Here is a 16,336-nt window from a genome sequence, read left to right as displayed (position 1 = left end):
AAGTCACAATTGTTTACTTAATTTGACAGAAGTCTGGATTTTTGGTTGCACTGCGATATTTGACTTGAAGTCACTAAACCGATTTGAGACCAAAAAAAAAAAAAAAGATTCCTCAAGTAGTCAAGTGATAAGTGCAATCCCAGTCCTCTTCCCCCTTCACACACAGACACTCCATTAAAAAAACTCTCATACATAAGCAAGATAAGCATCACATTGTTTCCACTATCAGTCAAACCATAGTTATAGTACAGCAGATGCCCCAACACTCAATAGCAAACCATACTCTTACATCAATCCAGTAGTTATATACAATAGAACTGGTGCAACATAAACATTTAAAACTTTAGATATAGAAACTGTAACAATAAAATACAGCAGATACTTAATTCATACTGGGAAATATATATTATTTATACTATGTATTGCTGTCTGTTTTGGCATTTTGGAGGATCAATATAATGCTGTCATGTATCCCTTGCAGCTTTTTGACACATCTCCAACATGAACTGATAAACATCTATATGTTCTTTATAGAGACCGTACACAGGTTTGATTCAATAAAACTTTTTCCATTAATTAAAAAAAAAAATTATGAACACATGTCAGAGGCATGAAGCAGCAGGTCTAAGTTAAGAATTGACCTTTACAGATTTGTTCATACAAGAGTCCACAGCTAATTCTGGCACCGCTGTAGAGATCTGACCAAAAATCCACCAAGAACAGGATAGAGGAAACACGCTGCAGGTTGAGGACATTTAAATATTTTTGGAATCTTTCACTTCAAAAAGCTTCATATGCTCCTGCACAGTTAGTCCCTCTTTCAGGCTCTGTTAAAGACAAGAAAAAGAAAGGAATTATTTAAAGATGATGAAGATACATGATGGCAGAGAATGCAGCAGAGGGCAAAAACACACAGAGCAGTTATGTCTGATGTTACTCAGCCGTCAGTCCCACATATTTTCTGTGCTGGACAACACTCTTTGATCTTAAAGAAAGATGTACAGGAAAAAGTGGTTATTCTTAAACACTTTCATGCCACAAAAAGACGAGACTACAGAGCCCCTAAAGTCCCAAAAAGGTCAACAATTTTCTAATGTATGCACAATATTGTCAAGTGTGAGAAAGGTGCCCTAAAGTAATGTTCCAATATGTGTGCAATACAATAACTTATTTGCATGATACTCTTAATTTTTCACTTTTTGGGACTTCAGGCCCTCTGTAGTAGACACTGGTGCACACAGTCCACAAAAACACAGGAATTAAAACTCAAAAACACAAGGACAAACACAAAAAGAACAGCTTTAAAAAGAAAGAGAAAAAAAAAGTTAAACATGTAAGATATGTGGAATAAAATAAGAGTGCTCTCATTCCTTGATACAGTGATCACAAATCATCGTTACTAAAAACTGAGGACAAACATTGATTGTAAGTAACTATGATTTCAGGTATCAACAACGTAAAGTTTTACAAAGTCCCCTTACTGTTAATATCAGTGCAATATAGTAAACACCTTTTTGACTATACAGTGCCTGTAAAAAGTATTCATCCCCTTTGGATGCTTGCCTTTTTACTGATTTTATAAATAAATCATGGTAAATATAATTTTGCTTTTTTGAAAAAATAAAAACCCTCTAATGTCAAAGTGAAAACAGATTTCTACAAAGTAATGTCAATTAAATCAAAATCTGTAAGGTAAAATCAGTTATTTAAACCACTTCTGTGTTGCTTTCACTATATGCTTCAGGTCACTGTCCTGCTGGAAAATAAATCTTCTCTCGAGCTGTAGTTTTTGCGCTGACTGAATAAGATCGTCCTCCAGAATTTTTCCTTTATTTTGCTGTATTCATTTTACCCTCTACGTTTACAAGCCTTCCAGGTCCAGCTGAAAAGAAGCATCGCAACAGCATGATGCTGCCACCACCGTGCTTCACAGTGGGGATGGTGTGTTTTTGGGTAATGTGCAGTGTTTGGTGTCCACCAAACATAGGGGCTTGCCTGATGGCAAAAAAGCATTGTTTTGGCCTTTCTTCCATTTGATCATAGAGTCTCCCACATGCCTTTTGGTGAACTCCAGTTGCGATTTAATTTGAGTTTTCTTCAACAGTGGCTTTCTCTTTGCCACTCTCCCATAAAGCTTTGACTGGTGAAGAATTCAGACAACAGTTGTTGTATGCAGAGTCTCTCCCATCTCAGGTGCTGAAGCTTGTAACTCCTTCAAAGTAGTCCTAGGTGTCTTGGTGGCCTCTCTCGCTAGTCTCCTTCTTGCACGGTCCCTCATTTGTGAGGACAGCCTGATCTAGGCAGATCTACAAATGTGCCATATTCTGTCCCTTTCTTAATGATGGATTTAACTGAACCCTGGGGGAGGTTCAGTGCTTTTAAAACAATTTTTGGACACACCCACTGACTTATACTTTTTAATAACCTTTCCTCTGAGTTGCTTGGAGTATTTTTTTGTCTTCAAGGTGTAATGGTAGCCAGGAATACTAATTAACCAGTGACTGGACCTTCTAGACACAGGTGTCTGTACTACAATCAACTGAGACACATTCACTGCACTCAGATGATCCTCATTACACAAACTGTGAGACTACTAGTACCAACTGGCTGGAACTCTGTTGAATTAGGTCAGCCACTTTTAAGGGGCTGAATATTTATGCAGTCACTTATTTTATCTTACACATTTTTGTTTGACATTACTTTGTAGAAATCTGTTTTCACTTTGACCCTAAAGATTTTTTTTCTTTTTCAAAAAAGCCAAATTACATTGACCATGACTGATTTAAAAAAATAAATAAATAAATAAAAGGGTAAACATCCCAGGGGGTGAATAGGTTTTATAGGCACCGGAAGCCTTGTTAAATCTGTTGAAAAAAACACATTTAATATGTCTTTTCATTTTAAACGTAAGCTGTGACCTATATACCAATGCAACCAAATATCAGTATAAAATGCAGCTGCCATCGTAACACACCACCTGATACTATTGGAAAATTGCCCCTATTCATTGTGTATTGCCAACAACCACTTCAAGGCTCACAATGGGCTGTGATACACAGTGATGCAGACCAGACTGGCAAGGACTGATTACCCTTTTAAATCCTGCATGTAAAGAAAACAGGGGACTGCTAAGGTAGCAAACATTGTAGATAGCTGGTTTCATTGAAAAGGCTCCTCAGTTTAAGACAAGTGACCAGCAGAGGTGGGCAGAGTGACTCGCAGACTGTATCTATAAATGTCACTACAATCACCACAGGCGGAGGGTTCATCTACCATAGTGTAGCTAGCAGAGGTCTAAAGTCTTGATGGCAAAAATGGATGGTTCTATAGGAACTGCAGGTTGTGGAAACAACTAAATCATCATGCAGGAAGACAGTTTGAACATTTTTCCCCACTGGAACTATCAACATTTTAACCAGTTACAAAAACGTTTTAAACTTGAAGTTTTATACAAATCTAAACTAATCAACCTACTGAAAGTGACTTTCAGGGGCTAAATGAGGGGTTTTGTTTCAGTCACAACTGTTGACCAGTGACACCCCACTTACAATCTTAATTCTAAGCTATCAGAGTTCAGTAAAGATGCCCAAGCAGTATAGATTTTTCATAATGCTAGGCAAAACAAAAGCAAGTGTGTATCTTTCAGACAACATGGCGGTTCATTATGTCAGCCTCCGTGAGCGCAACCCACGGTAATGTAAATTTAAAAAGCTTTTTTCTGATTTTGTAAAAAGAAAACTAAAGTTTTAAGGGGATGATTGTACACTTATTTTAACATACTTCACATAAATATATAAACATTATATCCCATTTACACCGTTTCTGTTGGGTGAAATGCTGCCAACTTCTACACACTACACCTTTAAGTATGCAGGAATAAAACAAGAAAGCTTTTTACATATCAAGTTTCAGACGCTGTTTCCAGCCATCATCTAGGAAAGCTAACACTCACAACTGTGATGTTCAACTGAGGGGCTGCTGCTTTAGTTAACTTTTACTGCGCAGTTTTGGGGGAAAAGAAAATTCAGTGGAGGGGGAAATCATGCAAAGGGTTGTTAAGGCATGCTTTGCTCTGCATCATACTATACCTACAGCACATGTTGGGGCTGAGGGGGAATCACCCCACAATGAGAGTGTCAGCTATCCCATGAGACCTGTTCAGTGACAGACTGATGGATAAAACACACACATGACTTAGAGGTAAAATTGTCTTGACTGACTACCTGTGGAGCACATCTCTACAGTATGCAATGGCTGAGGTGTGACGACAAACAGATAAAATCTCTGCAAAACCTTTGGACTTCACACAACATAACAAACCGTGTAACTAGTGAACTACTGCATGGGTTTGACAACATCTGAATGTTTAATGTTGACACAAGAGAGCTGGGATTAAGGAAGGAAAAAAACAGCACTTTTAGAACTCACCTTCGATCGTACACCTCTTGATTGCCTGGAGGTTGATGATTGTTCCTTTTTCATGAAATCAGGATTGCTTTTTGATTTCATTATATCTAAAAACAAAATAAGGGTATAAAATTATTAACACTGACCTGAAGTTACATAATAGGATGACTGATGTAAAAATCAAATCCTTGAACAGTTAACACCTAAACCAAAGCCTCGCATAGGAAAGGAAACTGCCTCACATCAGAGTACACGAAATATGTCCAAAGAATTAATCCCTTAGTCCTCTACTAGCCACTTTTCCTTGACCTCAAAGAAAAACATTGCAAGGTTAAGGAAAGGTGTGAACAAGAGGATAGGAAGAGGTAGCTTCAATGCCTAAGCATAAATCAGGCTTAATGTTTTTTTTTTTTTTTTTACTGGTTCACGTTCACCCATTACATTGATCACCCAAATCCAAAGTATTCTATTTTACTGAATTCAAACTCAACTCAACCTTTGAGATAAAAAGAAATATTGCCTTGTTTAAAAATAAGGCATATGAGTATTTAAAAAATGCTTTCATTTACCATATCCAGATGTGACTGATCCGTCCACAGTCCTTTCGCCTAAAGCTTCTGTGGCGATCAGAAGTTTTTCCTTCAGTTTGCTGATATCACAGTCAGCTTTTGCCTTCACAATGCTGAGCTCCGTGTAGATGTCCTTATATTTGTCTGTGGCATATTTCTTGTCCTGTTGGACATAAAGTTTTAATAGTGCTTCTCCAGTTTTCTAATTTTGTAACAGTACATAGAGAAATACTCTTAAAAACCTTTGATAAATCATTTGCAGAACATTTAAACATTCACCCTTAAAGCAGACTGCAGTTCATCTTTCAAAGAGTGAATTTCCTCTTTGAGATACTGGATTTCTGACTCTTTAATTCGTAGCAACACCTAAATAAAGGGAGACACGAACAGTAGATTACAGAGCAAATGTAAATGTGTGTTAATGTGCAGGAGTGTTGGTGTATGCTGTGTTTACATACCTCTAATTCATACACATCCTTGCCCTGGGTAAGTGTGGACGGAGCAGTTTCACCGCTGAAACAGGAGCGCATCCGAGTAATCTCTGCTGTCAGCCGGTTATTTAACTCCTGTTGGACACGATATCTTTTAGTTCATATGGAGTGTTTTTAAACATGACTATGCATATAGCACTATGACAAAGTTTTTGCCCCCTTCCTGATTTTGTATTTGGTCGCACATCTGTCACACCCTAGATCAGGGGTCATCAACAACATTTGGAAAAGGACCGGCATTTTCCTATACAGACACCTTGGGGCCAATCTCTTAAAAGAACTAAAGATATTTTTTAAATGGTCTCATTGACATATTTTTGCTTAAATATTTTAATTTTATTTCTAATATATATCTAATTGTTTGCCTCTAACAGAGAGATTAGTCCAATTTATCACAGCCAGCCATGAGGGAGTGATTGAGATATTTTAGCTGAATATTCCTGAAGCCAAAAATTGACATATAAAATGGCAGTTTTAGCTGGAATGGACTAATAAATTTGTGTTTAACATGCACCATATTTGCTAGTAATGGCTGACAGGTGGTTTTCTGGAGAAAAACAAACAAACAAAAAAACAGGATGAAACATTAAGTAATTCCTGCTAAAACTGTTTCAATCTCAACTGTTTTTGGACTTGTTTTAATAGCTGTTAGGAGCTTATTAAAAAAAATACCACAACATATCTTTTCCTCTGCACATGTTCTGAATATGGTGATACTCTGCGGGCCGAATGGGAGGATGTGGGGGGCCTGACGTGACCCCCGGGCTGCCAGCTGATGATCACTGCCTGAGATGTTTCCGTTTAGGGATGAACAATTTAGGAAATAATCTAATTGCTAATTTTTCCCCCAATATTACAATTGCAATTTAATATTTAACTTCCTCATCCTGTGTATTTTCAACAAAGACAAGTATGAAATCATTTTCCATAACTTACAAAAAAGGAAAGTAGGATTTTTAGCAAACTATCCTAGAAACAAAATGACACTTGAATGTTTAAGCTACCAAGAGCTACTTGCTGCTGTGTTTTGGATCATCGTCCTACTCCATAGCGAGAGTATGTTTGAGCTTGAGATTACAGACTGATAGCCAGACATTCTCCTTCAGGATTTTCTGGTAGACAGCAGAATAAAGTTTTCACCATTTGTGGATAATGGCTCTCACCATGGTTTGCTGGGCTTTAAAGCTTTAGAAATAGCTTTTTAACCCTTTCGAGACTGATAGAAGTCAGTGACTTTATATCTTTCTCTTCTTGAACTTGTGTTGCTTTGTGAGACATTTCAGCCTACTTCACTTTGTATGACCGGTTCTACTCTAGGGATTTCTTGAATCAAAAAGTCTAACAAAAATCAGGCCTGGCTTTTCGCTAGTGAAATTGAGCTCAGCTTTCCAAAAAACTGTGGATAATCAAAGTTAAACTGTGATTTATCAAGAAGGAAATTATTTTTCAAATAGGACCAGTTAGGTTAAGATGGCTTATTTCCCATATACAAATGTAACTGCATTTCATATTTATTGGGTTATACTAAAAGAAAGATACTAAAATTATTTGATGATCTAAGACATTTCAGTGTGATAAATAAAGAAGAAATCAGGAAGGGGACAAATACTTTTTCACAGCGCTGTATGTGTGTATTCAGACCTGGTTGTGAGCATTTAGCTCCTGGTTCTCTCTCTGACACTGCCTGAGCGCCTGCCGCTCAGCCTCCAGGGCCTGAGCCAGGTGAGCATTTTCTAGACATTTCTGAGAGTACTGCTCTGACAACACCTCCAGTTCTCTCTGGATGGACTGCAGTTCTTCCCTACAAAGTCAAACAAAAAGAATATCAAGTGGATTCTTCATTTGATGTTAAAAAACAGCCATCACTTCACATCAATATTAAGTGACAAACATCAGGCAATACAAGGAGAGGAACGATGAGTGGTTTCATAGTTTAAAATGAATTTTCTGTTTTTTTGTCATTTTGTGGAAATTTTTATCCTTTACCTGATCTTTATACAATATTGTTTTCTGTTTTTACAGGTTCAAGAAATGCTCTATTTCATCTACGTACAATACCAGGGAAACACCTGCATCCAATGAAACGTACCCGAGGAAAAAAGGGAAAATCTAGAATTCTATTGCCAACATTTTAAAACAGTCTCAAACACCAAGAAGCAATCATGTCTAAGGATGACGCCTGTAAAGTGACGTCTGCCAGAAAGCACAAGGAACGGAAGCCTAAAAAGCCTCACTATATTCCCCGACCATAGGGCAAACCCTACAACTACAAGTGTTTCCAGTGCCCCTTCACCTGCATGGAGAAGTCCCACCTGTACAACCATATGAAGTACAGCCTGTGCAAAAACTCCCTTTCTCTGCTTATAGAGTCAGACTGGCCATACAAGAAAGGAAACATTCTGCACCCAGAGCAGCTACGGCCCTTTCAGCAGGCAAATGGCATTCATGCTAATGGGAAAGATGGGTTAGAGCAGGTGACGGGGACTGAGGAGAGACAAAGACAGCGCAGGGTCGTGGAGGACGAAGGTGAGGATAGGGTAAGCCAGGGACCAGAAGATGAAGAGGAGGGTGGACGAGGAGAGGGAGAAGAGGTCCCTGGGCTGACAAAAGAGAGCACTGGGGACAACCACAAAGAAGACCCCACCGAATGTGCTACAAAGAAAACTAAACAACCAGAATCTGAGTTTTTGATGGCTGACATGCTCTCCCTGGAGGATCAGCTGTTACGAGCACGCTCAGTAGAGGTAGAGGCTCAGCTGAAGCAGTACAAGCTGTCCAAAACATGTCTGCCTGCTCCTGGTTTACTGTCCGAGCAGTGGCGGCTACTAGCATCCAGCCACACTAAGGCTAAAGCTGAGGGTGCTCAGTCCCGAGTGAGTGCTTCAATACCTTGTTACCCTCCTCCTCCAAACCTGGTGGACTACCAGGATCCCACTGGACTCAACCTGTCAATGCTCGGGGTGGACTACCCCATCAGTCCTAGTCTCTTCTCCTATATGAACTCGGCTATCCCCGCTGCAGCCACGAGTGTCACTGCACAAACACATGCACAGCTTACCCAGCTTCCCTTCTTAGCGTCAGCTGCTCAACTGATGCATCCGGCCTCTGGCACCCACACAGACAGAACTCTTATCACCCCCCACCTCTACTACCCCTTCCTATGTGAGCATACATTCGGGACGGCCTCCAGTCAGGGGGATGCCAGCAAAGTCCTGAAGGCATCCACAAACAGTCTTGAAGTAAACCCACTATCTAGCTTCCAGCCTAAAGTGAATCTGTGGAAAGTGCCCGCCTTAAGACCAGGAACCTCTGCAGTCAACCCAGCTGGCTGGGTTTCACCTCAACGGGATCCCACCGACCAGGCTTACAGGGCAGGGGAAAAACCACAGGCAACAGCCAAGAAGGGTAAAGCAAGCTGGGGCATGAAGAGGACAGGGGCTCCGCTGAGCAACCATGAGACACCTGCAGAGAAGAAGCAAGCTTTGGGCTTCCCTTTGGACCTCTTGAAGAATATTCAGACTGCATCCACTCTGAACATGACAGCAGACAAACTTCTCTTTCCTGGAAGGTAAAAAAATCATATTTAAGTTCATTATTACGTTGTATTTCTTTGAAGTAATACAAGCATCAGGTAGTGGAATTTCCCCTTGTGGGACTAATAATGGAACATCTTATCTTATCTTAGTGCACATCTGTAATTGTTTGGGATAATCGAGGATAACAGTTTTATAATGAAGACTTACAATATAAGGGTTAATTAGATGGCTTTCCATCAGTGAGTTGTGTTTCAAGCTTCTGCCAATCAAACTGAAGTGTAATCTTGTCATTGGTCTTTAATTAAGAATCTCTTTAAATACTATCACAAAACCTTTTCCATTTTGACATGACAACTATTTTTGGTGCTATATGAAGATGTGATAGATTAATAGTTCCTGATCTGCCAAATTAACACTTGGAAAAGCCCTAAAATTCTCTCGGTTTTAGTTTACAGGATGCTCAGCTCCAGACTCGGCCCACTGAACTGTGGTACAACGATGCTCTCACCAGTCTAAACAATGAAACGTCCTCTCTGTCTACCAGCGCCGCCCCCAATGGCCAGGACTCAACTGCTATCCAAACAATGGAGGAGGGGTCTTCACAGTCAGTGGCGACTCTCCTTGGTGACCTTTCCAATGCTTTGCAGGAGTACCAGGAGGCTGAACGCAAAATTTCCCACCTTGAGAAGGAAGACCTCCCAGCTCAGAAGACCATGGCATCAGAGAGGATGTTAACCTCAAAGACAATGGGACAGAGACAGAGGATGAGGATGAGGAGGGGGAGGAGAAAAAGGAGAAAGAAGAGAATGAGAGTGAGAGGAAGGCAATGAAGGCCTCATTGGGGAGCCGTAAGCAGTCAATGGACATGCTGATCAAAATGAGTCAGGCGTAGTTGGTGAACACAGAAGTTCTTTCCCCAGGTGGTCTTGGAATAAGGCCCAGTTCTACTGAGGCCTTGTGGCCGAGCAGAACCACAAAATGCGAGGCTGACTCTAGCGTCCTAGTCTGCCCTGACGGTCGCTCAGTAGTGTTCACAGACATCCCTGCCTCGGCCAAAACACCAAAGAGACCCCCATCCATACAACGATTAGAAGCCCAATGTCCTCCAAGTCCTCTCACAGCAACAGACGCTTAAACACAACTTCTTCAATTTATTATAAATACTTTAAATGCAGTTGTCTTCTTTTACTGGCATGCCTTTGTTAGTGGTTTGAGGAAAACTGTTCCCAGTGGGTGAGACAAACCTCAGACATTTTGCACCTTGAAGGACAACCAGAGAATGAAAACATTTGAAGAAAAAAGTCTTGCACTATGGATATTGATTGTTACAATCAGATTTTTCATGAAAATAGTTTAAAACCTAAGATCAGCACTTAGCATCAGGACCATTTAAACAGTCAGATCCTTATAAATAATGTTGATCCACAACACTTAAAATGGATTTGTTAATATGTAATTATAAATTTAAGTATCTAAAGGGTTAATGGTTTTATATGGATGATGCCATGTTGACTACATTGCACTTGATGACAAAATGTATTATACACACTGTATTTCTTTGAATAAACAGTAACAAACAGATACTTTCAATCTGTCTGTGGGTGTGGGATGAAGGGTGAAAAAGCTACATAAAGATGGAAAAAATACACAAAAAATAATAACAGTTTTTGATCAAATTGTGCAATGAAATGCCATCTGTATCGCTGAGAGTCAGCACAAGAGAAAAACAGATTCAGTGTGGCAAGCACTATCTGACTCTCCTGCATCTGTCCTGACATGGTCAGGTGGCTGTGCTAAAGGTGAAGCAGCACCTTAAGGTAAACAGCCATCAGTGGGGTCATCCCTGCCTTTGCTTGTGAATCCAGGAGCCTCCCCAGAAAAGATCAGGGTCCTCAATAAAGAGTAGACAGAGGCCTACCTGTCGCCCCCCAGGACAGGCACCTAGCACTAGGCTGCCGTGAGTTGTCTGGCGCTTTCACCACCCTTACACATAATAACAAAAAAGACTCCAAAGGTCGTCTGCCTTTACAAGTAGAGTCTGGACAGGAAGGTCAAATGTCTGTGAAAATTTAAATTTGATTCCATTTGAAAGGCTTGCTTAATTATTTTGATATTTTTTAAGTTTTAAATCAAGAGAAAGCAGTTGAAGCAAATGGTGGTGACATTTTGAATTTAAGTTAATTTTTTTTTATCGGTTAAAAAAATTTAAAATTCATCCATCCCTCAATTTTCTTTTGATGAACCTGTCAGGGGTCACAGAGGCAAAAGGTTTAGCAAGCTAACTCAAATGTGTCCCTTTAATGTTTTCCCAACTCCAAGTGGTAGATGTAAAAGCATTCTCAGTTTGGATGGAGATCAAGGCAGATTTAGGACCCATTTCTGGCTTTTTCAAAACCATTCATAGGGGCTAGCGCTGTTGCCTCAGAGCAAGGTCCCTGGTTCGCTTCCCGGTCAGGACCTCTCTGTGCAGTGTTCGCATGTTCTCTCCGTGCACGCATGATCTCTCCGGGTTCTCCGGCTTCCTCCAACCACCTAAATATGCTCCCTAGGTTAACTGGTGACTCTAAATTGCCCATAGGTGTGACTGTGAGAGTGCCTGATTGTTTGTCTCTATAAGTTAGCCCTGTGATTAGCTGGCAGCCAGTCCAGATAGAATAATAACAGATAGAATAGGCTCCAGCCTCCTGAGACCCCAAACAGGATGATGGGTGTAGAAAATGGATGGACAAATGGATTTGATCATATCACTGGTGCAAAAACACACATCAGTTCTTGCAAAGAGGAACATAAGCTCAAAATAAATCAGTATTGTGCAACACTTCAATTGTTGACTTGAAAAACAAAAAGTCTGCTGGGAGTAGCATGCACTCATAAGACCAGTGTTATCATCCTTTTCTGCTCAGGTCGGCTGGGAAAAACACATCCTTTGTGGCAAGTCCCATAAGGTAAGTATATGAATCAAATGTTGACATGCATGTTTAACATTGGCAAAATAAGAGTTAATCATGGAGCAGACAGATATCATGTGTTCAAGGTCAGCTCAGTAAAATGACTGTTGGGTGAATGTAAATACAGTTTCAGGATGTGTTCATGTCACATCAAGAAATGATGAGAAACTGGAAAAAATGCAGTTGCAGGGACAAGACATGCATTTTTCTCAGCAGTATATAATAGATATAACCGATGTAATTCTGACCTTTTCTAGTCAAACTCTGCTCAGATTATACCAAATCTGTTATGTTTAGCCAGTCTTCCCACCAAACTACAGAAAAGTACCATCAGTGTCATCAGCATTGAAATGGACTCAGATTTATAATCTTTACTGATAGGGGTATCAATATCAATAAAATTAATGACACCATCCCCAGGAAGACTTTAGTAAAGCTTTTAAAAATGCTTTTTTTGGTTTGCTTTAGAAAAACATATTTCGAGCAGCATTCTTCTTTTATTTTGATTTTCATAGGATTTAAGTCTAAAAGCAACAATTTTGCAGTTAGTATTCAGTCAGGGAGAAAAGAATAAAATCTTACTGTCTCTAAACGATTGAGCTGTTGATGATAAATACCAGTTTAAATGGTATAAACTTCAGAACTTTCGTACTGCTTCGCCTTAACATCACAGACATCAGAATTCAAGCAGAGAGCTCCCTCATGTGGGCAAAAGCTTCAGAGCCACTGACTGTCAAAACTTCACAGGAGCATCTTTAAAATTTAGAATATCATGAAAAGTTCTTGTTTTTTTTTTGCTGTGATTTTATTTAATACTGAAACTTCCATATATTCTACATTCATCTTAAACATTGTGAGATATTTCAAGACTTTTTGTTTTAATCTTGATGATTATGGCTTCATGGAAATCAAAAATCCACTCTCTCAAACTATTAGAATATTGTTCAATAGTCTAATTTCTTGTCCATTATTCATCTCACTGTAGTTGAGCACACACAACCACAATCATGGGAAAGACTGCTGACCTGACAAATGTCCAGGAGACAACCACTGACACACTCCTCAAGGAGGGAAAGCCACAGAAGGTCACTGCTGAAAGGGCAGGCTGTTCTCAGAGGCTGTGTCAAAGCATGTTTATGAGATTGACTAAGAGAGCAAAGTGTGATATGAAAAGGAGCACAAGCAGCAGGGATGAGCTCAGCCTTCAGGATTGTCGAACAACGCAGATTCAAGAACTCAGGGGAGCTTCACAAGGAGTAGACTGAGACTGGAGGCAGTGGATCAAGAGCCACCACACACAGATGGGTTGAGGAAATGGGCTACGAGACTTGTGTTCCTAGTGTTGAGTCTCTCCTGAACCACAGACAACGTTATAAGATTCTCAGCTGAGTAAAATGGAAAAGATCAAGACCGCTGATCAGTGGTCCAAAGTCCTGCTTTCAGATGGAAATACGTTTTGTTATATGAGATATATATATATATATATATATATATATATATATATATATATATACACACTGCATAGTGCACAAAAAACCAAAAAAAAAAAAAAAAAAAAAAAAACTACAAAGGCACAAATAGAAAAGTTCCTTAGAATGTCAATTCCTCATTTAAGAGGAGTGAGAAAAAAAAACAAAACAAGTCTGCGCATAGAGGAACAACTATTTATGACATTCTTCCTCAAATGGCTCAGTGAAAAAGACGCAAAATCAGAAAAGCTGAAAATACTCCAGAGAGAAAGCACAACTGCACAAATCAAGAGGAGCAAATAAGGTAATTTCTAATATTCTATGATTTTTGGTTTAGAATACACTAATGATGCTAAAGACAGGCTGAAATCACAACATATCAAACATAGATTTCCCCAATTCAGAGAAAACGCTCGGGACCTGCAGCATTAGACGGCCTGTAGAGCGGGTCTGGAAATGTCCACTTGTCTAATTTAACACAGATGTTATAAAAGACGCTGAATGTCCACTCAGGGACTTTAAGATAGAAACATACAAGTGTCTAACACACCACTGTGTCAGAGAAGATCAACCAACTTTGTTATACAGATCAGAGTGATGAGTGTTAAGGATCCCGGTTATAAACGTAGAGAGAAAAACAGTCTACAGATTTGAGCGTGGATGCAACAGCGCAGACAGAATAACAGCCTCAATGAAAATTTTTCTACAGTTCAGTGGAAAATTAGATTTCTGTACAAAAACCTGAGAAGAGATCAGAAATGTAATGTTGCCTTCATCAAGAACAATATTAAGGCAATAAAGCATGTTGAAAACTGTTAAAAGCAAGTTGATTTTTTTTCTACAGCCAGCTGTGCCGAAACGGTAGAGCAAAGTAAAATAATATTGTCTTCATAACAATTACAATCAGTCTGTTAAGAAGGAATTAATATCATTAATATATAATCAGAAGTGTACTGATTATAATTTGAATGGCTGATTACAGTTTCATTTTTTTTCCTTGTCTGACCTGATGATGAAGATTTTTTTTTCCCTGATTTTAACTAAAACTAATCTCCACAAGAAAACTTTGTCACAGCCTTTATGTCCTGTATTCTTGTTTACTTTTAACCTTAACTTTTAGACGTTTTTTAACCTTTTAACCTATTAACTTTTAACTTTTTTTTAGATTTCGACTTTTTATCTCATAATCATGACTTCTTAGCTCATAATCATTAGCCTAGCCTACTTTTTCTCTAAAAATTTTGTCTTTGTATCTCATAATGATGGCTTTTTATTTCATAATGATGACTTTTAATTGGATAATTTGGACTTTTTATCTCATAGGAATGACTTTTTATTTCATAATTTGGACTTTTTAGCTCATAATGATGACTTTTTATTTCATAATTTGGACTTTTTATCTCATAGTGAAGGCTTTCTATCTCATAATGCTGACATTTTTCTCATAATGATGACTTTTTATTTCAAAATTTAGACTTTTAATCTCATAATGATGGCTTTCTATCTCATAATGATGACTAATATGTCATAATGATGACTTTTTATCTCATAATGATGATTTTTATCTCATAATGATGACTTTGTATTTCATAATTTGGACCTTTTATCTCATAATGATAGCTTTTTATCTCATAGTGATGACTTTTTATCTCATGATGATGACTTTTTATCTCATAGTAATGACTTTTTATCTCATAATGAGGACTTTGTATTTCATAATTTTGACTTTTTATCTCATAACGATGACTTTTTATCTCATAATGATGGCTTTTTATTTCATAATGATGACTTTTTATCTGATAATTTGGACTTTTTATCTCATAATGACTTTTTATTTCATAATTTGGACTCATTACGATGACATTTATTTCATAATTTCGACTTTTTATCTCATAATGCTGACTTTTTATCTCATAATGATGACTTTTTATCTCAATGATGATTTTGTATTTCATAATTTGGACTTTTTATCTCATAGTGATGACTTTTTATCTCATAATGATGACTTTGCATTTCATAATTTTAACTTTTATCTCATAATGATGGCTTTTTATCTCATTATGATGACTTTTTATCTCATAGTGATGACTTTTTATTTCATAACTTGGACTTTTTATCTCATAATGATAGCTTTTTATCTCATTATGGTAACTTTTTTTCTCATTACGATGACATTTATTTCATAATTTCGACTTTTTATCTCATAATTTTGACTTTTTGTCTCATAAATATGACTTAGGATTGTTTTTTTTTTTTTATTGCCTAACTTCCACATTTTTTTTTCTTTTAAGTGGCGGAAATGGGCTTTCATAGAAAAGTATATCGTTTTAGCAGCTGTAAATATTTAACATGTGTAAATCTTGACAGCGAATACGATATTAATTTATTATTCCAACATGAATTTTACCTTTCCCTTTTTGTACATGACAATTTCACATTAATATGCACCGGGTAAACATAAACAGAAACAAAAATGATCCAAACACTGTTAAAAGGTTACTTTACAAAGCAACACCAAAATAAGCTATTTTGAATATGAATGCCAAACACTTGACCACAATATTTCCCTTGATATATATATATGTAGTGTGTAATCTGACTAAGGCCGACCACACACTAGACGATTATTTTAATCTGGAACGATTTTTAAACTGTGGAAGACCACAGACTTCAGGACAATTTCCAAAGATTTTTCATCTTTAATCCTCTGAACAAACACACTAGACGACTCAGCTAGACTGTCAGGTCACTGAAGACCACACACCTGCCGACCTGCCTACGACCTCACGTGATCACGTGACTTCAGAAAAAAAAAAAAAAACACGGATGTCTGTCGATACCGTCTTGCTGTCTCTCATCAACAGGCTGTCCTGGCATGCGTTACAGGTGAAGCAAAAATCAGAATACAAGGGAAAG

General features: G+C 38.2%; 1 protein-coding gene across 1 annotated transcript; it reads right to left on the bottom strand.

The window, feature by feature from the left end:
* Positions 1-755: 755 nt before the first annotated feature.
* Positions 756-7,631, bottom strand: LOC121528578 (myosin phosphatase Rho-interacting protein-like). Its single transcript, XM_041816093.1, has 7 exons — positions 7,618-7,631; positions 7,109-7,268; positions 5,435-5,542; positions 5,256-5,342; positions 4,977-5,139; positions 4,429-4,514; positions 756-827 (listed from the first exon to the last, which is right to left on the bottom strand). The coding sequence occupies exons 1-7, from the start codon at positions 7,629-7,631 to the stop codon at positions 756-758; spliced, it is 690 nt and encodes a 229-aa protein (XP_041672027.1).
* Between the last annotated feature and the right edge of the window lie 8,705 nt (positions 7,632-16,336).

The sequence above is a fragment of the Cheilinus undulatus genome, linkage group 20 (genome assembly GCF_018320785.1).
Source record: "Cheilinus undulatus linkage group 20, ASM1832078v1, whole genome shotgun sequence".
NCBI lineage: Eukaryota > Metazoa > Chordata > Actinopteri > Labriformes > Labridae > Cheilinus > Cheilinus undulatus.
This window is presented reverse-complemented; position numbering and strand designations above follow the sequence as displayed.

Excerpts from the sequence above, each read along its gene's own strand:
- LOC121528578 (XM_041816093.1), bottom strand. Across the intron at positions 5,343-5,434 it reads AGGATGTGTATGAATTAGAG|GTGTTGCTACGAATTAAAGA; the intron begins GTATGTAAACAC and ends CCCTTTATTTAG. Across the intron at positions 5,140-5,255 it reads AACTGCAGTCTGCTTTAAGG|GACAAGAAATATGCCACAGA; the intron begins GTGAATGTTTAA and ends TATGTCCAACAG.